General features: G+C 37.4%; 2 protein-coding genes across 5 annotated transcripts in view; one reads left to right on the forward strand and one right to left on the reverse strand.

The window, feature by feature from the left end:
• Window positions 1-348: 348 nt before the first annotated feature.
• On the forward strand, window positions 349-19,330 carry LOC148863415 (DNA-directed RNA polymerase 2B, chloroplastic/mitochondrial-like). Of its 4 annotated transcripts, none has more exons than XM_088981455.1 (19): window positions 349-1,576; window positions 6,371-6,583; window positions 6,678-6,811; window positions 6,911-6,977; window positions 7,209-7,267; window positions 7,581-7,698; window positions 7,900-8,013; window positions 8,449-8,580; window positions 8,668-9,087; window positions 10,011-10,061; window positions 12,574-12,644; window positions 13,856-13,940; window positions 14,156-14,308; window positions 14,493-14,567; window positions 15,743-15,832; window positions 15,970-16,017; window positions 17,238-17,352; window positions 17,426-17,529; window positions 18,511-19,330. In XM_088981455.1, exons 1-19 carry the CDS (start codon window positions 761-763, stop codon window positions 18,619-18,621), a joined length of 2,976 nt encoding a protein of 991 aa, XP_088837581.1. In that variant the 5' UTR covers window positions 349-760; the 3' UTR covers window positions 18,622-19,330. The 4 variants fall into 4 exon arrangements, with proteins under 4 accessions (XP_088837581.1, XP_088837582.1, XP_088837583.1 ...); XM_088981456.1 differs by having other exon boundaries at window positions 8,671-9,087; XM_088981457.1 differs by lacking the exon at window positions 17,426-17,529.
• A 753-nt stretch (window positions 19,331-20,083) lies between these two features.
• Window positions 20,084-25,596, reverse strand: part of LOC148863416 (amino acid transporter AVT6A-like) — a 5,820-nt gene continuing 307 nt past the window's right edge. The window contains exons 1-5 of the mRNA XM_088975880.1: window positions 24,060-25,596; window positions 23,660-23,812; window positions 22,555-22,758; window positions 21,679-22,144; window positions 20,084-20,643 (exon numbers count right to left, since the gene is read on the reverse strand). The exon at window positions 24,060-25,596 is cut by the window's right edge and continues 307 nt beyond it. Of these exons, the coding sequence (XP_088832006.1) occupies window positions 20,505-20,643; window positions 21,679-22,144; window positions 22,555-22,758; window positions 23,660-23,812; window positions 24,060-24,489 (1,392 nt within the window). The 5' untranslated portion in view covers window positions 24,490-25,596 and the 3' untranslated portion in view covers window positions 20,084-20,504. The remainder of the gene's footprint in view (window positions 20,644-21,678; window positions 22,145-22,554; window positions 22,759-23,659; window positions 23,813-24,059) is intronic.

Below are 25,596 nucleotides of genomic sequence, written 5' to 3' on the forward strand. Positions count from 1 at the left end.
CCATTGATGTCTCCAGAATGAGACCAGATCTACTCTTCACATCTGACGCCTCACACAGACATCCTATCATGCATTGGAAACATCTTCCGTACTTATTAGTTATAATTCATAGGAGCACGGTGGATGTGCTTGTGAGGCGCCATTTGTGAGTAACAGATCCCATCACCTCAAACATATATATTTGCGCCCCACAATATATCCCAACTATGTATTAAGACTTAGGGAGATGTTCCCAATGCAGGCTGAGATGTCATGTGGGGACTGATTTGAACTCGTACATGTGGGGCGCAGATTTGATCTCGTCGATGCTGTGCACTGCTTTTCTATTCTACCAAAACTTAACTGTAACCAGAGTTATGGATCCGGATGCGCCCCAACAGGGTCTTTTCGGGATACAGCTAGACAGTCAGTCCACTCTAGTCTCCTACCAATACAGATTACAGTTACAGATGGAGCCATGGAAGTTTTAGAGGGGCTTACCTTCTCCCCGCCCACCGCCCACCTCCCACCTCGAAACCATGAGCTGGAATCTCGTAAGCTTTGCTCTCAGGCCTCAACTGTTCCTTCAATCAATTTATCTTTTTCGTTCATTCTGACCCTTTATCCTCTTTCTTCTGAAAACTGTAAAATTTTATGTCAAGTAACGAAACTCTGATTTCAGCTACGAACCTAAGCAACTTGGTTCAAATTATTTAGCTCCAGACGGTAAATACAAACCTTTCTAGTTTCCACCCAAAGCCATCAAACATACGCAAAAGGGATGTGGAGAAATATAGTGAAACAAGCCTGTTCAACCAACTTTTTTTCCCGCGATTCCTCTTATATGTTACGCACTTTTGGTGTTGTGGGCTACTCTCAGTATCCCGTTTTTCACGATAAAGCCAGACAGTTAGAGCTCAAAAGCAGCATAAATGCTGGGTTTTCTGAAAGTTGTTTTCTTCGAAATGGGGAATCACCATCCAAAGAAGACGATTTGGGAATACTCAGTTTTGGGTGTTTCAGGAACTCGATGGGTCTTTCCAGGTTTTCGAATCATCCCAAGGGTTACGCTAGTGTTGCCGAGGTTCTCTCTTCAACGGATGCGGAGGAAGATGTCTCTGTTGTTGACGAGATTCAGGAATTATTGGAGGAGATGAGCAAAGAAGAGAAGGAACTTGAATTCAGTCATCAGAAACAGACAAAATTGGTTGGAGGAATGGGGCAAGGGAAGTACCTATTGCTTCGGAGGAGGCAAGTGAAGATTGAGACAGAGGCGTGGGAACAGGCTGCCAAGGAGTACAAGGAGCTTCTTATGGACATGTGTGAACAGAAACTGGCTCCCAATTTGCCTTACATGAAGTCGTTGTTCCTTGGTTGGTTCGAGCCATTACGTGATTGCATTGCAGCAGAGCAGGAATTGTGTAGGAAAGGAAAGAACAGGACTGCTTATGCTCCATATTTTGATCAATTGCCAGCAGAGATGATGTCAGTTATTACGATGCATAAGCTCGTGGGGTTGCTAATGACGGGAGGAGAACATGGCAGTGCTAGGGTGGTCCAAGCTGCTTGCATGATAGGTCAAGCCATTGAGAATGAGGTAGGTGATCTTTCATTTGAATCAAGTACTTGATTTATTATTACTTAATATGAGAGACCTTTTCTTCTTTTTATTTACAACTAAATTCTAGTTTGAATCTGTTTATTTCCATCCCTGTAAAAGGATGGAAGACAAGCCCATTTGAATGAAAAACTTATGTTTGACTGCCTGCAAATGGGTTCCATTTCTCTCGGTTTTTTTTTGGAATTTCTTTTTGTTGATTATAAATAATTTATTAAGAGATGTAGAGAAATATGACTAAAGTCATTTTGGACTTTAAGAGAGGGGAAGGGAATGTTTCAAACTTAGTGAGGTGAACCAACGGAGAGGTTAAATCAAGAATGAAATTACCTTTTTTATCAGTACCGAGATAACATCATTTATCTGAAATACAGCATATGTTCTACTCTAGATATGAGATGGGGAACCAAAAAGTAAAAAGGGATAAACAGTCACAAATGGGCTTACCGGTTCCAAAAGAGTAAAAAAAAAAAAAAATCACAGATGGCCTATAGTATCCTTTGGTGGTAGTGAGGGGACATTTTGGACCAAATATTATAGATTTCCTGAGTGCGGCAAAGGTGAGTGACAGAAGCAGATTAGAAAGTAAGAATCAGTTCAAGAATGAGAATTGCGAAGCCTTTCTAGCACAAATGTTGTTTCACTTGTTTTCTATATATGTCTATTTTATCATATGTGCAATAACAAGTGATGCATCTAATGATTGGAGGGACTCAAAAACTGTAATTGGCTGGATGAATGGTGCAATATCTGGCCTATAGACCTTTAGACATCAAATTTAGGAAGCAAGACATCTAGTTTAGAGATTAGAAGCAGTGCCTGTTTTGGTGCCTCAGCCCGTTAATTGCTAATTGTCTTGCAAATTCTCTAGCTCATGAAGTGTAGTGGTTATTATCTGGACTGAACTGTTTTTTCAGCTCTCTTAGGAGGGCCTTGTTAGCAGTATTGGGACCATATATAATGTTATTAAACATATAGAGATGGTGTACCTGCTGTAAATATACACCGAGTATACTATCAATGAAACTCTTTCAAGTTACTGATAAAAATGTTTGGTGGCCCTTCTCCATGGGCTGAAATTGGCCAAACAGTTGGGGCTTCAGCAACATGAAATGAAAGGTGATCCAAAACTACTGATAGGGTGGATGCAGACTAGAAATTGGGGCATGGACCCACAGACAGGTCATGAGGGAGATTTTTCATTTAACAAGGGAGATTGATGTCAACTTCAAGTGGTAGAACAAGCCGATAGTTTAGCTAAACAAGGGACAAATAGAGGGGAACTCTTTTGGGATGCTTTGTAATTGTTTTTAGCACTCTTGTCTTGGGTTCTGATCGATGCAACTTCTTTAGTTATTAATCAAAAGTTACTGTTTCCTATCAAAATAAATAAATAAAAATAAAAAAGGTGATGCATCTAACTTTTTTATCAGCTTCACATGTCTTAGTTATCTTCAGCTATTTTTCTCCCTTCTTGTGTTTGTATGTTCAGAAAAAAACCCATGGTCATGTTGAATCTTGATAGTTCATATGGAGACAGATTCTTCATTGGAAAGATTATTAAAAGTAGCATATCAATAAAAAAAGTTCACTGGAAAGAGACTGAAAATTACCAATATCAGCAGCTGATTTGAGGAGGTTCCTGCCTGAGACCCTTCAATCCTACTTAAGAGGAACTCAGAAATTAAATTCTATTCATCAACTTATAGATCACTAGGCATTTTTCTTCTTCTTCTTGAGGGAGACAAAACTAATGCAATTCAATTGCGCCAAAGGGTTGTTCCGGGGCCAAAGCACCCCTACACATGCTAAATGAAATCCTTATCAACCTTGAAGGTTCAGGCTAGATGGGTTCCTAGGGAAATGAAGGCTAGTAAATGTGTACATGTGTTGCACGTGGTGATTTCAGATGATAATAACAACAACAATTTTAATCTCTATCAGAATCCATATAACGAAGACAAGTAATTGAAGCATGCTATACTAGTGGGTTTATTGGTTTTAAATTTTGTATTCCATGTCCATCATTAATAAAAATAGTTCTTATTATATCACACATATTTTTGTTTAATATGATAAACATATATAATATTTTTTTGAATATATATAATATTAGAGATGTGCCCAAATGTTTATTACAAATTTTCTGAACTACATAATTTTTTGTGTTTCTATCTTTTTTAAAAATTCATGATTTAATTATGACATTATGGATTGAACCATTTGACTTGAAAGGTTAAACCATTAACTGACCATCTAGACAGGAAAATGATTTTATTTTTGGGTCAATTTTAAATATTTACTTGATTTTTCATCATTAATAAAAATAATTATTATTTATCATAGTTAACTTTCTTACTATAATTAATATATGATATTAGAGATCTGACAAGCATTTCAATTTTTTTTTGCAATTTTTGTATTTCTTTCTATTTTTCAAAATTTTATTATTTAGTTATGACATAATGGGTTAACTCATTTGACCGAGTGGTTGATCAATAGCCAGCCACCTAGATGGAAAAACGATTTTTGTTTCTGGGCCAATTTTAAATCTTGTATTCCACTTTTATCATTAATAAAAATACTTCTCATTTTTTGTTGGATATGGTGATCATATAACATTAGAGATGTGCCCAATTTTTTCTACAAAATTTCTGTTTTTTCTATTATCTTTTTTATTTTATCTATTTTTTTTAAATCTTTTGTTATTTAATTATGGCATCAAAGGTTGAACGATTTGATGCAACTCAGCAAATGGTTGAATTGAACTACTTACTCCTCACCGGGACAAAAAAATATAGTCCTATTTCTAAGTTGGTTTAAAAACATAGGATTTCGTGCCCTTAAAATTAGGGCAAATTGCAGATTAGTACCCTGTAGTTTGGGCCTGGTCTCACTTTGGTACCCAAATTTCAAGACATGCCAATCCATTACTTAAACTCCCAAAATGCCCCAGTTTAGTCTCTGTTCTTAGCAGTCTGTCAGTCATCTGTATCATGTGATGACATGTACAACTTAAAACTTTTGAAAAGGTCAAAACTACCCTTCAAAATAAGACTTGTTCATCATCTTCTTCCTCAAGAATCAAGATTGAACCAAAGCAACAGTGAACAACCCAAAGGGCATTTGGGTGGTTGATAAAGAAAATTACATGATACCCGAAGGGCATTTGCATCCCTTCACAGGCCACTTAACGGACAGCTGATGGTGGGGACTAAACTGGGACATTTTGGGAGTTCAGGTATTGGATTGGCATGTTTTGAAATCTGAGTTCCAAAATGAGACCAGGCCCAAAGTACAGGGTACTAATCTGCAATTTACCCTTAAAATTATTGGGTATAGATTTAATCAGTGGAATTTAATGGTGAAAACAAAAAATGCCTCAAATATTGGATTTAATGATAGAGAATAGGAGTCGGTGCATAAAATTTAGAACTTAATGAATGGAAATAGAGTAAACTTATTGTAGTAGTTAAAATTATGATTCCTGCCCTCACACATAGAGTTATGATATTCAAAGACGGGGATTTAGTGTAGATTATCAATTATTTTTTGATATTTGTTTGGTGGCTAGAAGGGAGTGGTTTTACAAATGCCCAAGGCACTAGAGATGCAACTTGGACAGGCCCAACCTGAGCCCAGGCCAACCCAGCCTGCAATTTTACATGGGCTGGGCTTGGATTTTAGGGCCTCAGTCTGGGCCCAGCCCAAGCCCGGCTCTACCTTATCCTAACCTGAGCCCAACCTGCCTATATACATACATATGCAAATACAAACATATTATGCATATTTAAACCATATATATATGCATGCATGTATACATATATACATACATTTATATTAAATTTTAATGTGAGCTGATTGACCAACCGGCCTGGGCCCAGGCCTAACCCGAGTGCATCAAATTTCAGTTCAGGCCGGGCCCAGGTTGGACAGTTTGGGCTTGACGTCAGGCTTGGGCCTTAGGCCCAATTTGTAGGGTTGGACCTGGGTTGAGCTTAAGCCCGGCCAAGCCCACCCAACTTGCACCCCTACAAGGCACTTTATGAGGAAATAAATGTCATAACAGCTGGGTTTATAATTTTTCTTGGCTAGACAAACAAGGATAGCTTGAAAAGCATAGGCACCATCTGTCAAAAATTTTTCTAAAGTAAATGCTACAATTGATCAAGTTGATGTTGTTGCCCTCATTTTCAAATGAAGACAATTAAAAAACATGGGCAATTTCTGTCAAGAAAAGGTCCAGAAATCTTAACAGGCCCTTGGTGCATTTTATAGTAGTATAAATAAATTTGGGTATTGGGAGGCTTTCTTGTATAGCAATAGCTCCACTCTTATGTAAATTTGGGTATTTCGAGAGCTGCATGAGGCAAAATTCTCACTTATTGGGCCTTGGATTCCAAATTTTATTCCATTGCATTTTTTCCTTTTGAATATAGTTTGCTACTCTTTATCTAGTTATACTCTTTCTCAATGTGTTAAACCTTCTTCATTTCCTCCTTTTATGCATCTGTGGGTGGTTTTTGATTTGGTCAATGTTGCAGGATGAGTGTGTTAACTAGCACATCTCTATGTCTTGGGAAGTTCATCCTTCTGTGTTCTTTGTGTCTTGAATGAAGCTAGGTTTTCAGTGGCAAAACTTGGTGTTTCTGCTCAAGCAAGGCAAACAAATATAGTTGGTTTTGAACTATCATTATTTCACCTTTATTCACCATCTTGGGTTTCTACCACATCACCAAGTATTCATTTTTAAACAATGTTGGGATGGATCAGGTTAGGATATACAAGTTTTTGGAGAAGACGAAGAAAAAGACCGATAAAGATAAGAAAGCAGAAGGTGGTGAATCTGATCCCGCAATCAAAGAACAGCAAAGATTAAGGAAAAAGGTTACTGATTTGATGAAAAAGCAAAAGCTGCAGCAAGTGCGGCAGATAGTGAAGAGCCAGGATGATTCAAAGCCATGGGGCCAGGATGCTCAGGCTAAGGTATGTATCCTTGACTGTATTTACAGGAAAAAAACTCCTGGTTTCTCCAGTTTTCTGTATGTAAAATTTCATGCCATGTTCTTGTATATTCCAGGTTGGAAGCCGTCTTATTGAATTATTGATGCAAACGGCCTATATACAATCTCCAGCTGATCAGCTAGCAGATGGCCCACCGGATATTCGACCTGCTTTTAGACACACTCTTAAAACTGTTACAAAAGAATCACAGTGAGGACTTTGTCCTGTGTGATTGATTTAGAAACCTAGATTCCTTTTTTCTTGTTTATGCTGAACATTATTAGAAGAACACTTCTTCTTGTTCAACAGGAAAACCAGCAGAAGATATGGGCTTATTGAATGTGACCCATTAGTTCGCAAGGGATTAGAGAGAACTGTAAGTTGAACTACTGTTTTTAGAGAGGTTGGTGTTGCCTGATTGAAGTTGATTTGTTTCAGTACCAATCAATTATTTCTCTATTGCATGTATTTGTGAGCATATTTGTAGACTTGTATTTTTTTAAGTCCTTGAGGTGTTTCCAAATGAAAAACTGTTTCCTGCATAATAATCTCAACTTAAGCCAATTAGGCCCTAGATCATAAGCAAATGTTCTATTTTTCCTAACAGGCAAGGCACATGGTGATCCCTTATATGCCAATGTTGGTGCCTCCACTCAATTGGACAGGGTATGACATTCCAGAATCTACTGATTACTTCATGTCTTTATTTCAGAGTTCATTTTATTTTTAACTTAATGCTTAGTTCAGTTAACAAGGTAAGTTCTGACTAGTCACACTTTTATTTCTCAAATAAGATGAGCTACTTGATCACAGTGTAAATAAGTTTCTGTTTGCTTGTATCCAGTAGTTATATAAGACAATAACTACTATTAGAAGTTGAGAATGTTAGCCAGATATTTATGTGAACTTCCTCTCGTTAAGTTATGTGGTCAATTCATGCTGTGCTATGGTTTTTCCCATATATATATTTTTTTGGCAGATATGATAAAGGCGCATACCTATTTTTACCATCTTATGTCATGCGAACTCATGGAGCAAGACAACAACGGGAAGCAGTTAAGAGGACTTCAAGGCAGCAGTTAGAACCAATTTTTGAGGTTTGAAAACTTTGGGTTCATTCCTTGTCATTTTCCATGTTTCTTGCTGTTTGAAAGTTAATCTTGATTTCTGTTATGTTACTGCTAGAAAAAAAAAAGTCTTTCATTTTCTTTCATGACTATGGCTCTTCTATGTGTTGTCACTTTCTTCGTCCTGTTCTTTGTTGCAATAGTGCCTTAACAATGTCCTAAACTGTCCAGGCACTGGATACACTTGGCAATACCAAATGGAGGATTAACAAAAGGGTACTTGGTGTGGTAGACAGAATATGGGCTAGTGGAGGTCGTCTAGCTGATTTGGTTGACCGTGAAGATGTAAGGTGCATTTTACCAATTACTAGTAAACTAATTTTTAGGGCTGCATTTTTCCTTGTTATTGAAGTGATCTGTTTCAAGTTGAAGGAGCTAGAAGGGCTAGGGGTATACCAGAAAGGACATGGGTTGAAGTAGTAAGAAATGATTTAAGTGCTCATAATTTGACAATGGATATGGCATAACAGAATGACGAAATAGGATTCATGTAGCCAACTCCATATAGTTAGGATATGGATTAGAAGATGATGATGAATTTTCCTTGTTATTGAATGGAAATTCACAAACATCATCAAACTTATACATGCACCATTGCGTATATAATATAATATAATAAACTTTAAACTAGTAAATGCACACACTTGAATTTACTTGTGTGAGAAGCCCTGACTTAACTTCTATTTTGATAAAAATGAACTTTAATTTTGTCTGCTTCAGGTTCCTCTACCAGAAGAACCTGAAACAGAAGATGAAGCAGAACTCAAGAAATGGAAATGGAAAGTTAAGGCTGTGAAGAAAGAGAACAGTGAGAGGCACTCACAGCGTTGTGACACAGAACTTAAACTTGCTGTAAGATTTCTTTCCAACCCCATATTTTGGTGTTATTTAATAGATGTTGCACCACCATAGAGTGGACCAATTCTTCTTATTTAAAAGCAGGTAGCTAGGAGAATGAAGGATGAGAATGGTTTCTTCTATCCACACAATCTTGACTTTCGAGGCCGTGCATATCCCATGCACCCATATTTAAATCATCTTGGTTCGGACCTGTGTCGAGGAATCTTGGAGTTTGCCGAAGGACGTCCTCTTGGAAAGTCTGGCTTACGGTGGCTGAAGATACATTTGGCAAATTTATATGCTGGTGGTGTGGACAAGTTATCCTATGACGGTCGGATAGCATTTACAGAGAACCACTTGGATGATATATTTGATTCTGCAGACAGACCACTGGAAGGTAGGCGCTGGTGGTTAAATGCAGAAGATCCATTTCAGTGCTTGGAAGTATGCATCAATCTCTCTGAAACATTAAGGAGTTGCTCACCAGAGACCATGATCTCACATATACCCATCCACCAGGTACTTTCTTATGGTAAAAAATCTTTCTCTTGTAATTTTTCTGTGATGCAAATAATCATGCAAGTGGACTATAAAAATGTTAATTTCCATAGGCTTTTATTGGGAAATTTTCTCTCTTCACAGGCGAGGGAACAATAAGGATGTATATAAGTAATTAGTATTTTATTCATCAAATTCTGAACATAAAAACATGGGAGGCTAGGTCTTTGGCCTGAAGAATGAAAACCTTGTTAAAAATGGATCAGGAGATTGACTAACACTCTAGCAGATGCACTTGCTAAAGGAGTCAATAGGAGTGAACAGTTGGTGTCTGTCCTTTTGGGTTTTCGGGTGGGTGCTAGGTGTTTTTCACCTAGTCCTGTTTTTCTAAATGCTTTGTATTCTGTTATATTTCCTAAAACTCCTTTGAACTGTTATAAAATGAAAACAAATAAAATTGAAATTCCTCTGAGCATGCAAGGTTATTCTTATATACTGAGCACCAGACAAGGCATTGGGGGTGTACAACTGTGTTCATATATGAACTTACCTAAGTATCTATTTGTCCATGTTTGGTTTTGCATCTTGTGCTACCAATAAATGAATTTTAAAAAGTAAATAACCTCCAGAGTATTGGATAAGTTGGACACTTTCTCTTCTTATCTATTTATTTTTTAGTAACAAAAAAGTGAGGTTTAAAGTATATGAAATATAAAAAATCAAATTATTTAATTGTGAATATTTGCAGGAAATGTCATCAAATTTCTCCTGGAACCACCTTTTTTAATTGCCTTATAATCTGGTTCCTATGCCCTACAAATGAGAGACCATTTACTGTACCTAGATTTGAGTTATATTTTCATATCAATTGATACATGTATCTAGATCTGTAATAGAGGAAAATTTGATTCATTAATGTTTGTTTTTCTATCTTATGCATCCAGGATGGATCATGTAATGGCTTACAACATTATGCTGCCCTTGGAAGAGACGAGGTAATGCCTTTTCCTATTCATTATTAATTCATGTTACTTTATATTGCTAAATTCTGTTTATGATGGTTTCAATTTGTATAATTGGAAATGGAGGTCTATAATTTAAACTTCAGTCATAAGTAAAACATTTTGTTTTCATGTTTATCTAATCACAGGGAAAATTGAACCAGCAGTTTTTCCTGTTGTTTGATTGGTGCCTCATGAGAGAATTAGAAATGAAATTTCTTAAATTGAGGAAAAAGAAGAGACATGTGGGATCTCAAGTTTGATAATTTCTTAGGCATGCAATGGTCGCGATGATTTGATATAAACCTTTACCTGGCTCCTCTTCTGTCTCAATTTCCAGGCCTCTACCACACCTATATAAGTATTTCCTTCCCCCCCTTTGTCTAAGTCCTCATTCGGCATCAGATCATTCTCGTTTGAACAATCTGGTCTTGAACCAAATCTAGGTATGAATAACTTCCTCAACCTACACTTAGGGTCTATTTGGTTCGCGGGAATAAGGGTCTAGAATTGGAATCGGAACAGACCATTCCGATTCCAACTGTTTGGTTGGCAGAATCAGAATCCCATTCCCATTCCTGGTGCAACGGCATTCCCCCATTTGAGGGAATGGCCATTCGCTCCCCCTCCCTCGGGAATGAGAATCCATTATAGCTGATTCTGATTCCCGTATAAACCAAACTGGCAGGAGGAATAGATTGTTCTGATTCCGGTTCTGATTCTGATTCCAACTGCAAACCAAATGGAACCAAAGTTTATTTCCTTTGTTAGATAGGGTGGGAGGATGGAAACAAGATTAAGTTTTGGACTGACCTCTGGAGGAGAAATCTTACCCTTGTTTATTTCACCTATCCGAAACTCAGGAAGCTACCATTGCATCTTGCTCCTCTCCCTCTCCCCTTGGGATTAGTTGGAACCTTAGAAGACCTCCAAGGGACGTTAAGATTGATGAAATTACTAACCTCCTCCACTCCCTATGGGAGGTCTATGTTTCCCCTTCTTCTGTAAACCATAACATTTGAATCCTTCACCCAGCCGGTAAATTCTTGACCAAGACTTTTTTCAAGACTCTTGTTTCAGGTGAGCAAAGTTCTTTTTTTTTTTCCTTACAAGAAAATTTTGATTCCCCTTGCTCCCATGAGAGTTTCCTTCTTTGTGTGGGAGGCTTGGGGAGAATTAGCACTTGTGGTCTGATCCAGGAAAAGAACAAAGGCAGATTATGTATCTCCCCTCACGTTTGCATCTTGTGCCTCCATGATGGTGAATCTACTGAGCACCTCCTTATTCACTGTTTGAAAACAAGAAAATTCTGGAATCACTTCCTGCACCTTGTTGTTTACAGCTGGGCAGCCCCTGAACATGTATTGGAGCTTCTTAAGCAATGACTAGGTAGGGATTTGGGCAAGAGAGGGAAAGCCTATTGGAGCACATTGACTCATGCAGTATTACAGTGATGTGGGGAATGTGGGAAGAAAGAAACAAGCAATTTTTTTGAAAACAAGGCAATAACCACCGAAGAACTTATTTCTTATGTTACACATGGGTGACAAGCTCTGATGTTTTCAAAGGTTTCTCTCTATCAGACTTACAAAGGAATTTGGTGGAAATTTTACACTCCTTTACCCTGTCTCAAGCCTCTGTTCAGGACCCCTTGGTTAGAAAGAAGGTGGGAACAAGACTAAACTTTGGTGGAAGTGCTGTAGGCAATCCCTGGGAGGCAGGGATTGGAGGTGTGATCAGGGAGGAATATGGAAATATTTGCTGGTCTTTTAATGGCCCAATAGGGATTGTGGACTCTACAAAATGTGAGATTTTGGCTGCTTTAACAGGTCTTCAAATTGCAAAGAATTTGGGGCTATCTCTCCTAACCATCTAGAGACTCTGAAAACACCATAAAATGGTTAGGGGAGAAGGACATGGCCCTTGGCAACTGGTACACAATCTGGGCGAGGCAAGAGACATCATGGCCTAGATGACTAAAGATTAGATGAATCCCTAGGGAACTTATTTCTTTGGCTGATGGTTTAGCGAAATCTGGGGTCCATAGGGATTCTTTGCTTAGTGATTGCTTTCTGCCCTTGCAATCTCTTCAGAGAGTCCCTCCTTGTTTACAGTTGTACATCTTCTCATGTACCCTTTTTCTTGTCTCTTTGAAATCGTTATTCTCTTAAAAAAAATCTAATCGTTGACAGGCCTAATGTTTCATATTCTTTATTTTCTTTCTTACTTGGTTCCATTAACATGGTCTTATTAAGGCATTTTCACCCTTGCGTGTTTGTGCAGCTAGCCAAAAAATATCATCTGTTAAACTTTCCCTTTCATTTTGGTTTCTACATGCAGGGTTCATGTTTATGTTACCATTATTAGATCATTGTGTTGATTATCTGTTAGATGGAATTAGAAATGCACTCTTGACTAAACCATCCACTGCTTCTTAATACTTCTGTCTGCTTCTGTCTAACATGTTTCTTGTCTTTTTGTTATTCAAATTGTTCTATCTATTCAGTTGGGAGCAGCTGCAGTGAACCTGGTTGCTGGAGATAAACCTGCAGATGTTTACTCAGGAGTAGCTGCTAGGTATGCTGCTTCCTTTAAATGCATAAAAGCTTTCTCTTCCAAACCATCCCTTCAGTGAAATTTTCTTTGCATCCATTTGTTTCAAGCATAGAAGATGGAAAGTTTTCCACTTTAAATATTTTAATTATATTTCTTCCCCTTTTACATCAAAACAAGCACAGCGTCAGGGGAAAGAACTAGAGAGCACATGGCATAGGAAGAGAAATGTAAATGGGAGTTGCTACATAAAGGAGAAATTTCCAGTCTTCCATTCTCTAAAATATTAAAATTTAAAAACAAGGCAGATATACCAGAGTTAGGTAGCATGGTACAATACAAAAACAAGAAAAGGAAACATCCAAGAACAATCTAGGCTGAGCTTATAGTCTCCCCATAAACCTCATTAAAACAATTAACATGCTTTAATCAGGAAGAGTTTAACCCTTATAAGATGTATTCCTTCCTATTTCACTTCTAGCCAAAGAACCACCCAGCTTCTTGGCTGATATGATCCAACAGAGTGTGCTATTATATCTAGCTGCCAATATTTTAGCCCTTTGACAGAATGGAGTAAGGCACCATGGACTGTCCCTTCTGTCCAACATGGGGAATATGGCCTGTCCACCATATTTCTTTCTTCGTTTTTTCCCTGTTTTCCTCTATTTGGATAATGGTAGTGAAGAAAGATCTGTAAGGTTCCTGAGGGCTGTATTGGGGTGGGGCCTATTAATGATTTGAGGTCTTTAATATCTTGTCACCTGCTTCTTATCCATTAAAATCAGTCTCATGATAAAAAAGTGAAATGCCACAAAAGGATGATTTTGTGGTGTTCCACAAGCTTCTATCCGTAGGGAGTATTTGGGAGCAGAGAGAACAGGTGCCTTTTTGAACTTGGTAATCAGAGGATAAGATGTTATTGCAGTCCTGGAATAAAAGGCATGAAATTATGCAGGAAAATGTCTCATCCTTTCTAAGCAAACACAATGACACTTATGCTATTGTGGTGCTTCCAACCCAGCTTGACAAGTAATGAAATTTCGTATCTGGTTTCTAAAAGTTTGTTAAAAATCAAGAAGTATAAATTAAGATTTGAGAAGGGTTTGATTTTCATCTTAGTCAAGAATGGATAATATCATGATTCTGTGATTTCTAATTGTGTGATGATATAATTGTTGGAGCCTCAGATCTCTTTGGGAACTAATCTAGTTGATTGTATGATATTCATAATCCAGAGTTCTTGATATTATGCGAAGAGATGCACAGAAAGATCCAACAACTAAGCCAAATGCAATGCATGCTAGGCTTTTAATTAACCAGGTTAATTTATTTTCTCATCATATTTTGAATAGTATTTGCGATGCATATGTTGGTAGGGTAATTTAGGCTGGTCAGAGTACACTGAAACATGAATGATATCTTTTTCTTCACTTTGCTTATTTAGGATTTATAAGAATTAGGTAATTTTATTATGCTTCTGAGAGAGTATCCGATTTTGGTATAATTAACAGTTGATTGGTTCTGGACATCTCTAGGTGGATAGGAAATTGGTGAAGCAAACAGTAATGACATCAGTGTATGGTGTCACATACATCGGTGCCCGTGACCAGATCAAGAGGAGGTTGAAGGAACGTAATGCCATCGCAGATGAATCAGAGCTGTTTGGTGCATCTTGTTATGCGGCGAAAGTAAGTGATAGAAGAATTGATAGTTCTACAGTTTTACTTCTACTGGACAGAAGTATTTGCTGCAGACAGCATTAGGGTGCATAGTACTTTTCAGTCATTTTTGGAAGATGCACAACAACCATTTCTTTTATATATGTTCTCAGGGGGTTTTTAGTGATAAAATCATCTTTTGTTGTTTGTGCAGACTACCTTAACTGCCTTGGGTGAGATGTTCAAAGCTGCACGCAGTATCATGAGCTGGCTTGGTGACTGTGCAAAGGTATTGTGCATCATCTATTTCATGATTTATATTTTGCTTAGTATAACATACATTTGAAAGCGAGCCATTTGGTTTGTTTATATGGGGTTTGGTCCTATTTTTCACCTCAGTTATCCTATGTAGAATTTATGAATTATTTCTTGTAATAGCATTCAAGATTTTCTATCTATATATATTGGGGGCGGGTTTTCTAGTTGAATTGTTTAATGATGACCAATGAATCTTCAGCATGGCAAGTTGGTTTAGGGCCCCCACACATTCCTCTAGATTATCTCTACTAATACAATAGGCCAAATTTGAGCCCTTGCCATGTGTTCAAAATAACCCCTTACTTTTGAGGCTAGTTTTATGTTGAACTATTTGAACTTTTAATGGCCAATATTGCTAAGTAAAACACTAATACAAGGTGGGGTATTATGGTTGACTTGGACCTGAGGATTGAACAGGTGGCCTATCCAGAGGCCCCACCAAGTTATATCTATCACATCATTGTTCCATATAGCAGAAACCAGAGGGTACCCCACCATTTAAATCTTCTAAAAGATCACTTTGCTAATGGCAACATTGTTACAAAATTACAACACCTTTAACATACAGGTGAAGGTTAGCTTTTCTGATAGTTAGTTCTGAAATCCTGTAAATCTTTATTTGTCCACATCTTTCTTGGAACCTTAGATCTTCATTTTAATCTTTATATCTTCCCTATAAAGTCGTTTTTCCAAGCAAGACTTGTGTGTTTGAACTCGATGAGAACAAGATCCCATCCATTAAGAAGGACAAACACACTGAAAGATTGCATCCCATGTCAAGCAGGGAAAAATGCAAGAAGTATAGCCAAAAGAGAAACAAGTGATTGGGTGGATTAGAGACTTTCTTCTTGTGTTTTCTGGGCACTTAAAGACTGTCAATATCTCCACAGCTAGAATAAGAACCTCTCACGCAACCAATCACCACTTGAGAGTCACCCTTAATATGGACCATACAGAAGTACAGCCTGAACCATGGAGAAAGGGAACGAAGCTATGCTAGGTTGTCACTGAGTCATCAGTTTCTGTGGACCCTTTTGAGTTTTTATTCTTATATTTCTCTCTTTTTTTGGTCCATGATAATTATCATTAGTTTGTTAGTTTGTAAGGTTTTACAATTGCTGTCCACTAAACTTCAAAATCCACCAGATAATTGCTTCAGAAAATCAGCCAGTGCGTTGGACCACCCCTCTTGGGCTGCCTGTTGTGCAACCGTACCGCAAATTAGGAAGGCATCTTGTAAGTGATCTCTGAAATATCTGTTTAGATGTGTACTTACATGGTTTTATCAATGTCATTGTTGCATTCTTTTCCTGTGAGAAAACTTGGTGGCTATTCTAAATTGTTTTTTTCTTCCTTTTTTGTGTTGATTGCAGATTAAAACCTCCCTTCAAGTTTTGACACTGCAGCGGGAAACTGACAAGGTAATTATTCAATCTGCTTTATCATCCCTCTTCCCCCACACACTCACATGCCTCCACCTCCGCACTTAACTCCCTTTAGATTCTAATCTTGGGACCTTAAGCTGGTTATCCATGTGTTTGAGCTTACTATCAAATATAGCTCGTAAGTTTCACATGCAAACAATTGAATTTTTAAACTATTCTGTTCTAGTGTAGTAGACCATAACGAAATAGGGTATCACAGATCAATATATACAAACACAGGCACCTGTGCATCTTACTCCATAGAAACATCAGTGCACCTATTTAAATGCGCTTTATATTTAGAAACATTTTTCTAATAAAAGAATTTCTGGATAGTTTCTTATTGTTGGTGACCTATGATATTTCCTGTCATGATTTATACCCTTGCTTCTATGGTTTATCTCCTTGTGTACATTTTGCAGAGTTGCAGTGCTAATCATTTTTTTGTTCTCTTTCTGTTTTTTGAGCCCTACTATCACAATAATTGATGGTTTTGCCATTTCGATCATAGTAAATATATGCCATGTACTGATGTACACCAACCTGCACCTTCATAAGAGAAAAATACAAATGCTAAATCTTTCTGACATTCAAAACGATAACTGTCTTTGGACCCTGAGCTTATGAATCATGTGGTAAGTAGCCAAATATTTCTTCCAAAATTCCTCTTCAGCTTGCTTTTAGTTCCCCCTTGAAATATATACCATTATACCTCATTAGATTTAACCTGAGTGAAGCACCGCACAAGATTTTTTGGCCAGAACCCTTTTGTTATATTTACTGCAGTTGCTTTTTTACAAAGGATATATGAGAGTAACTTTTGTACTCTACATGGGATTAGTGAGATAAAAATTCCAAGATTACTTTATGCATTGGGTAATGACAATGTGTATATTCACCAAACGTTTCTTCATGATCTATTAAAAGAAACTTTGTTAAATGCAAATATGTAATTAGCTATGTCATCCAGCCACTTGGGGAAAAATTGTATTTATGTCGGGTGATAAAATTTGTAAGAACAACGACAGCGCCAGACTTTAATTGCATCTTAGTTGTATGTGCCTAACATAGATTGATAACTTGTTTTTTGTCTTTCTGTTTTTTTATAAAAATTTTACCATGTTATTGATTGTTGGAATTGACTTCTTACCATTTATTTCCTGTTCCATAATTTTTCCTGTAAAAGTATTTCCTCATTATTGCTTTAACTATTATAGGTCATGGTTAAGCGACAGAGAACAGCCTTTCCACCCAACTTTATTCACTCTCTTGATGGTTCTCATATGATGATGACTGCAGTTGCTTGCAAGAGGGCAGGCTTAAACTTTGCAGGTTTGTAGCGATCCTCATCCTTTCGTTTAATATTTCTGACATTTTTATTGCATTTGACCTTCCCTAATTACAGGAGTTCACGATTCATTTTGGACACACGCATGTGATGTTGATGAAATGAACAAGATAATCCGAGAAAAATTTGTTGAACTCTATGAAACACCGATCCTGGAAAATGTAAAGTATCTTGCATTCTTAAATGTTTAATTACAACTTGGGAGAGAAGCTACTCTTGATTGAAATTCAACTTTGTGAAGGCCAAATCCTCTCTAATCCAATACCTTTTCTTGTGAAAAGGTTACTTATTTGGAGGAGATGGTTTATGTGTACTCTAAAAATCCCATCCCAACTTTATGGGATTTGCTATAGGTATCCTGTTTTATGATTCTTTGTTAATGGATGGTGTCAAATCCTTCTACTGGTGCTGTCTCTTCACAGTTCTAGCATCTAAAATGGTACTGGAATGTGTGTATTACGTTGTTATAATTGTTGTAATTCTTGGATTGAAACATGTCAACTGAAGGATCTCTAACCATGCATTAACATTTATAAACATCAATTTTTATTAGCTATAGGTATTGCCATTTTTTCTTCCAAATCATCTAGCTTGTATGTATCAAAAAAAAAAATAGTGCTAAAAAATACAACAGAAAATAGCTTGTCAAACCTAACAAATAGCATATCCCTACAAAGAATTACCCAGTTACTTTGGTCAACCTCCCAGGGAGGCACCGGTATAGAACTCCTTATTCTATGATACCCAGATAGCTGATATGGAAACAATATTCTGTATATTCTTTATACTTGATATGACACTGGATACTGCATCAACACTTGTATATTCTTTATACTTTATAGCATTAGCACTTTGAAAATATGTACATGTTAGAAATTTAATTAAACTTGGCAATATAAGCATATTATATGGGATACCTATACCAGTATTGGTCTCCAGGATTTTTGAGAATGGACTCGTGTCTGTGTTAGTATCCATGTCTGAGTATCTTAGTCCTCCCTAACTAGGGAATCATCTAAAACAAGGTATTCATACATATGTATGTTGCAGTATATCTCATTTAAGTTTAATTAGATAGAAATTGGTTAACTGTTTATTGGAAACCCAAAGCCATATTTATCATCACCTGCTTGCATATGCAGTTGTTGGAGAGCTTTCAACAGTCCTTCCCAGCATTAAGTTTTCCTCCTTTACCAGAGTGTGGAGATTTTGATCTACATGAAGTTCTGGAGTCACCCTACTTCTTCAACTGATCTGCAGCTTATGCCTTGCTACATCATACTTAGTTGCTGCATCATAATTCTTACCAGTATTCTCTACCTCTGCTGTTAAGTTACAAGGCAATGGAGGCTTTGTTTGCATGCTTTCATCCATGGGCTAGCAAAGCATATGCTGAGTTTCCTAGAAGTAGGTTGTGTTCTTAAATAGAGGTTGTGCTCAAACACAATTAAAGATACAGTTTGCAGAAGGCAGTTCCCTAGTGAATCCAGCTTTCGCGGCTGATATTTGGAGACATGACAACAAAGTGAGAAACTGACCAGCTAACAGGTAAATGTTACCCAGTACATGAAGAGGTTGGAGGAAATACATAACATGGGAGTGATCTAGCAGCGATGGTCAAATGCCATGTGAAAGTGCATAATGGTCTGGTTCAAACTGATTAAAGACCGCCAATTTTCAACTTCTAGACTAGTGTACATCTTCCAGAACTGCATCGAGTGTAATTAGTTTAGCACCTTCCATTTTTCAAATTTAGTGTTGTTGAAATACCGCATCTAGTGTAAATAGTGGTCCTTTTTATTTTCTTTTCCTTTTTAAATTTTAAGGGTGTAAATAGTGGTCTTAAGCTGTGGTTTACATGTATACTTATGTGGTATTCTGTGCCAATACGGCAATACTTGAAGCCAGTATGGGTGGATACCTACGTATCTTTTTAATATAAGTTTTCTTTCTATTTGTTAATTGTTTTTTCGACTGTGTAACAGCAAAATTGAATTAAGCTACAATCCATTGGTCCCACATCAATAGTATGAGATGCTGTTGTGGGGTGTATCTGGTTCCCTCTGTTTGACAGCTAGTGTTTAAGGGTGAGTTCTCTTAAGGCATATAACAGATGGTATCAGAGCTTACATTATGCCTCAGTTGCAATCATGTGGCGCAGATGGTGATGTTGGTATTGCAGTGTTCGGCCGAAACTAGGTGGACTAATGCAAAACCAGTCTACGTGAGCATCGGGATTGCAGAGCATGGTGGAATGTTATGATCCATTGATCCCACATCGGTAGTATGGGATGCTTAGTGAGATGCATATGTGTCTGGGTTCCCTCCCTCTAATAACTAGATTTTAGGGGTCAGTTCTCCGAAAACACGTAACAAGCGCCATATTGACAAGTTTGGAAAAAAAAATGAATTTAATGATACAACCCGTGACTATTCCCAAATGCAAAGAAAGAATGTTAGTTTAAAAGGATACGACTCCGGTCTCCGGGCAGTCTAATATAATTGTCCATTTCTTTTTCATGGTGTGACCACAATACAGTGTATAAAAGATGGCTGAATAAAAAAATAAAAAAAAAAATCTATTTTCTAATGGAGGATTACTGGTGCTGGGTTTATTGATTATCGACATGGTAGGATCAATAAAACGGACTAATCGTATGAACGATTATGCACGTTTTATAAGCAAACAACAACCTGACCACAACTTTAGGCTAGTTTTTGAGCCATCGTCATCATCATATATTCATATTCACCGGGAAAAAAACAATGCTCACCAGGTTTTCAAAAAAAAAAAAAAAGAAAAGCATTTACATTTATTGCAATGCACACGACATTTACATTGAAAAAGAGACATTTGAATCTAACGCAATCCTGAATCAACACACCTCTACATATCAAGCTCAAAGAGCAGTACAAGAATTTATTCTCTTTTGGACCAGCAGAGCAACCCAACTTAACCATTGAGTTGAGTTTTCTTGTAATTTGAACCGATCAAACCATCCCACAAAACTCTGATTTTCTATTGGATTCCAATTGATCTTGCTATTCTTAGTTCTTTCTGTGCATATCACCGGTCCACCGTCCACGTTTACTCTGAGTCCTGACCACCGAAAGTTCAATCGAACAGGGGAAGCAATCAGGCACGTGGCGACGAGTTCCTCTTGAACATAGCATAGGCATCACTATATATGGCCACCACATTCGAGAAAACCGCAAGAACAATCATGAAAACAGACAAGAACTTGTCATTCTTTGTTGCTATGCCATGAGGGTCCCTGAAACAATCAAGAGATACGAAACAAGATTATCATTCTTATCCAATGGAATCATCCAGGAAATTCAAGGGCATTCCAAAGTTTGAATCAGCAAGAGAAATTTTCGGAGAGAAAGAGAGAGAAGCAAGTAAAATAGCAAGGGATAAAGAAGCAAATTTATCCATCATGAATTCATGCTGCATGTAGATGTGCATTATGACCGTGTAATTATTAAAATATTACAATTTACTATGTGATTTATGATTCAAATTGTGAATCTGAAGTGTTTCAATTCAAGTCTTATGATTCAGTCCTTGTCTAAAAAATTCTTATGATTAATGTTTTAAGTCTTTAAATTCCTTTGTTTCTTTTAATTCTCAGAAATAATTACCAGTAGGTTAAAAAGGCACGTATAAACCTTAACCTGACTGTTGCAACAAACAGACCTGCAGCAACTACACAACAAATGTGCTTGAAAGAATATCATTTATAAAAGATGAATTCCCAATTACAAGGCCTGGAATAGTAACAATACAAGTGCAAGGTTTATGAGACAGGCCTTTGACATGCCTTGCAACCACAAACTTTTTGAGGGGGTTGGGGGGTTTGTGGTACGTGTAACCTTGGTTAGCAAAACCCATTAATGCTTATGGTTTTTTAATATGAAAATAAGAAATTAAAATAAAGAAAACAAGTAATTGATCAAGTTTTTACTGTTTATTCATCAAGCACTTCTTTTATGAATAACAATCAAGTTAATCATAAAGACATAAAACACAAGTTTGCCTTGGTGCCTTCTTGATTTATTTGATCTGTAAGTTTCCCAGAAGAAAATAACAAGCTGAGACATCACCACTATCGCTTTTTATGGAGAACGCATTGCCAATCAAATTTTCATTTGATTGACATGTCTCACGGCATAAGATATCATAACATCAATGAGTGAATGCAGCATTACACACAGGAAAAATGGCTATTTTCTATGTAAAACTACAGCATGCCATCCAAAATGCAATAGCTTGCCTCCTATGAGTTCCAGACATGAAGTTAACTCACCTGAGAGCGATGGCAGCAGGAAAGATGAACCCTATACACACAGCAGCTGTTGCTCCAGTGAACTGGAAGGCATCCCAAATGCTAGGTATAAAATTTGAACCCAAGAAGATGAGAGAAATGAGACCTATGCTGATCAGTGCAAATCTTTGGTTGTCCAAAACCAAAGGCTTGGCAGAGGGAAAAAGGAGGCCATCCAAGTTGAGCCGCAAAGCAAAGAAGATGATGGGGAAAACAAGCATGAGGTGGATGACATAGCTAACGCGGACTGCATCGTTGAGCACTGAGCTGTATGGGATACCAAGATTGGTATCAAAGTTTGCAAGGACATCATCAAGGGTTGACTCACCAAAAAGGAGGAACCCAAAGAAGCTCGTTGTTATGTACACAGTTGAACACAGCGCAAGTGAAGTTCGCACAATTGGTTGGATCTGGGAAGAGTCTTCAAGTTCATTGTCGATTGTGTGCACTACAAGAAGTTGAGGAAGTTAGACACACCAACCAAGCACATGCAGCAATTAATTCAGAAAATAAACATCCCTTTTCACTTTTCAGTGAAGTACATAAGTCTCCATTTGTTTGCATTGCAATTTCATTTGCACCAGTACAAATTAGAAAACTGTATACTCTGATTCAATTTGCATTGCAAACAAACTAAAGAAACCAGACTTTGCATTTATCTCATTTGCACTCCCATACTTTTGCATCAGTGCAAATGAATTTGCATTGTGAACAAACTAGGCCAAAGAAACAAAAGGAAAAAAGGAAAGAAATATTGTGCATGAAGCCGTGAACCCTTTTTTATGTTCCCTGATTGCCAGTTATGCAATTATTTTCATATTAGAAAGATAATGCGGTTTCTATTTCTAGCTTGCATACCATTATAATGGCAGATGTATGCTGTGACAAGGACAGGAACCACGGTGAAAAGTTTCCAGAATGACGTCATATCAGTAACATTAGGAAGCCACCTGGGCATTGCAATACTTCCACTTATCAACTTGACAATCGTGATTCCCACAGTAATAACAACAAATGCGATAGCAAGTGCGACTGATAAGGCAGATGTGTATCTCAATGAATCTGCACAATAAAAGAATATGAGATTTCTCCTCTTCACCAACCCCACCACAAAAAAAGAAACTCTCAATACGGTATAACATTATATATTCAACATCTTCAACAAAAATATTAAGTACGGGAATCTAGTCAGTAGTCACCAAACAAAATAAAAACTACCATCTATGAGAAAAGGTAAAAAAAGTTTAGAATAAGTGAAAAGCCTACAAGCATTAAGAAGATTAGTTTTGCAATGACACATTGCTTGATTTCACCAAACAATGGGTACAAGAACAATTAAAAGCTAGTCAATAGACCATTTAATTAAATAAAGAATTAATTTCTCCATTTATATAAACTGAATAACAAACATGAAAACAAATCATATATATATCTACTACTACTCTGAATTCCATATTTGCAATTTAACTTTTAGTTGTGAAAATCTGGAAGTTCGAGGCTGGAGGTTAAAACCTAATACAGGAAGGTAGTAATGCCTTGTCTCATGCCATTAATAATAAAAAATAGCCACAAGATATTGGAAGGCCTCTAGGGATTCATCCAGTGTAAATGCTAAGGACTTAAGGAGTGTGGATTTAAGGACTATGCCCTTAAATTCATCTGGAATAAAACTTAAAGTGAATCAGGAACTGCCTACCACAAGTCAAACCACAAAATTTCAACCGAATCAGGATATTCATGAGGTTCACAATTCTTCAATTGATAATAAACCAAACTACAAGGATATCTGAACCTACTGAAATGGACTTAAGAATAAATTTTAGAATAAAAATGGATATCAGCAATAAAAACTATTGCCATTAGCATACTAACCAGATACAGCAATTGAGAAGGGTAACTCCTTATTCCCACAAACAAAGCTTTTGTTAGATATCTAATATTAAATTAATAGAAACATGCTTACCTACACGCTTAAAGCATGCCAATGGAGCAAATATACCAAGAGTTGTGACGAGCAGAATAAAGGCGCGACTATTCCACCAGTGTGCTCCAAACCAGCCTTCCAAGAGACCAGAATGGTGAACTCCACTTGCAGATGTTCCAGAGAGCACATCACCTTATAATATAAGTCATCAAAACAATTAGATCATCGATGATTATCCACACAACACATAATGAATGAGAATTGTTGATTGATTTGAGGGTAATAAAGGAAGAACAACAATTATTTGCAAAGACCCTTATCTTTCCACATCCAGAAGCAACAGATGAGAGCAAATCGAAGTTAAGACTACACCAAGTGAAAACCTAACATAAAAAGGAGGGGAAAAACAAAAGAAGAAGAAGAAAGATGAAAATTATACCAATAATAATCATGTACACGATAAGCACTCCAACGTTGTTGATGACAACACACATCTGCAACAGCATCCTACCAATCTTCCCAAAGGCGTCTCCCATAACTCCTCCATATGAAACTGTCTTCCCTGCTTTGCTGAAACGGAGCAACATCTCAATGGAAGCCTCCGTAAGGAACGCCATGAAGATGATTAAAGCTATTCCCGCGCCAAGACCTAAAATTTTCATGGTCGCAGGCAAAGCCATGATTCCAGCACCAACGATGGTGGTTGATAGATTAAATACAGCCCCGCCATAGGAAGCTCCATTAAATTCATGGAACTCAAAATCTTCATCTTGTCTTCTCGGCAACAAAGGAGCTTTTTCGTCAATAACCTGTTTGTTCTTTCGTGATGATCTCTTCTCCTTCACCGCGGCAAAGTTTGCAATAGTCATTTTATTGATGTAGGTTTCCCAACAGAATTAGTATTTACAAGAATTTTTGGAATTTACAAAGAAGAATTTTAAAAAGAAGGAACTTTTACGGAGAGAAGGAACTATATAGAAGGCTTAACTCAGAACCGCGGAAGAATTTAACCTAGAAAGCTAGAAATCTAGCCCAAAAACCAAGTTCAATCGCTATCTATTGTGCTTAAAGCTGCAAAGTATCAGAAATGCTTAGTTGGAAGTTGGAACAAGCTTCTAAATCTAAACTCTAGAACTCGAAGTACCATGAATCAAAACGGAAGATCGAATTTTAGGTTTGAATTATAGACGAGAATGGCTCAGAGTTTGAGTGGATTGGTTTGAAAGAATTGGCAAGCGGAAGTTCGACACTTGGAACTGAAAAAACCCCAAACCGTTCAAAATCCAAATCTTGTTAAGGCCTATTGCTCCCTAACCATCAAACAACAGAGATCAAATAATCCGAAGCTCCGAACTACTTCGGAATCAGCTCGCAGTCTTAAAATAGTGCAGTCGAAAGATCCTAGAGCAAACCCAGGGATTACGAATAAGAATTCCCGAAACCAGGAAACGAAGAGATGGTAATAAAACTTGGAAAAACAACAACTCCTTCAACCAAAACGGCTATAACCAACACCTTTAATGCAAAATCCAGCACAAACCACGAACGAGATCGGGAACCAGGAAAAAGGAAGAGAATTGATTCTGAACCCTTCCTTCAAGACCTCCCCTTTCCTTTCGTGATATAAAGACCTCAGAAAAGCGGCTCACGTATTGTTTACGTTCTACGGTTCTCATCTACGATTTGATGAAACATAAACGTCACTTTTCCACGCAAGGGATTAAAGTGACCTCGAATTTGTCGTCTCTCTTCGTTTCGAACTGTAATTCAAGGCCAATTGATCGATTTTTACCGGACCCGACGAAACAAAGATGTCTCCGTCGACGGCGAAAACCCTAAAAAACCATCAAAAGGAAACTCGAGAGAGACAACAGAGAAGAGATAAGCCAAAACCGAAACGGTGATACTGTTTCTGCGTTAATAATGCTCAGAATCTCAGATATTTTGGGGGGGAAAAGAGTGAATTACAATTTTGC

Source organism: Nelumbo lutea, chromosome 3 (assembly GCF_056320005.1).
Source record: "Nelumbo lutea isolate HS-2025 chromosome 3, American lotus-T2T, whole genome shotgun sequence".
In the NCBI taxonomy this organism is placed as follows: Eukaryota; Viridiplantae; Streptophyta; class Magnoliopsida; order Proteales; family Nelumbonaceae; genus Nelumbo; species Nelumbo lutea.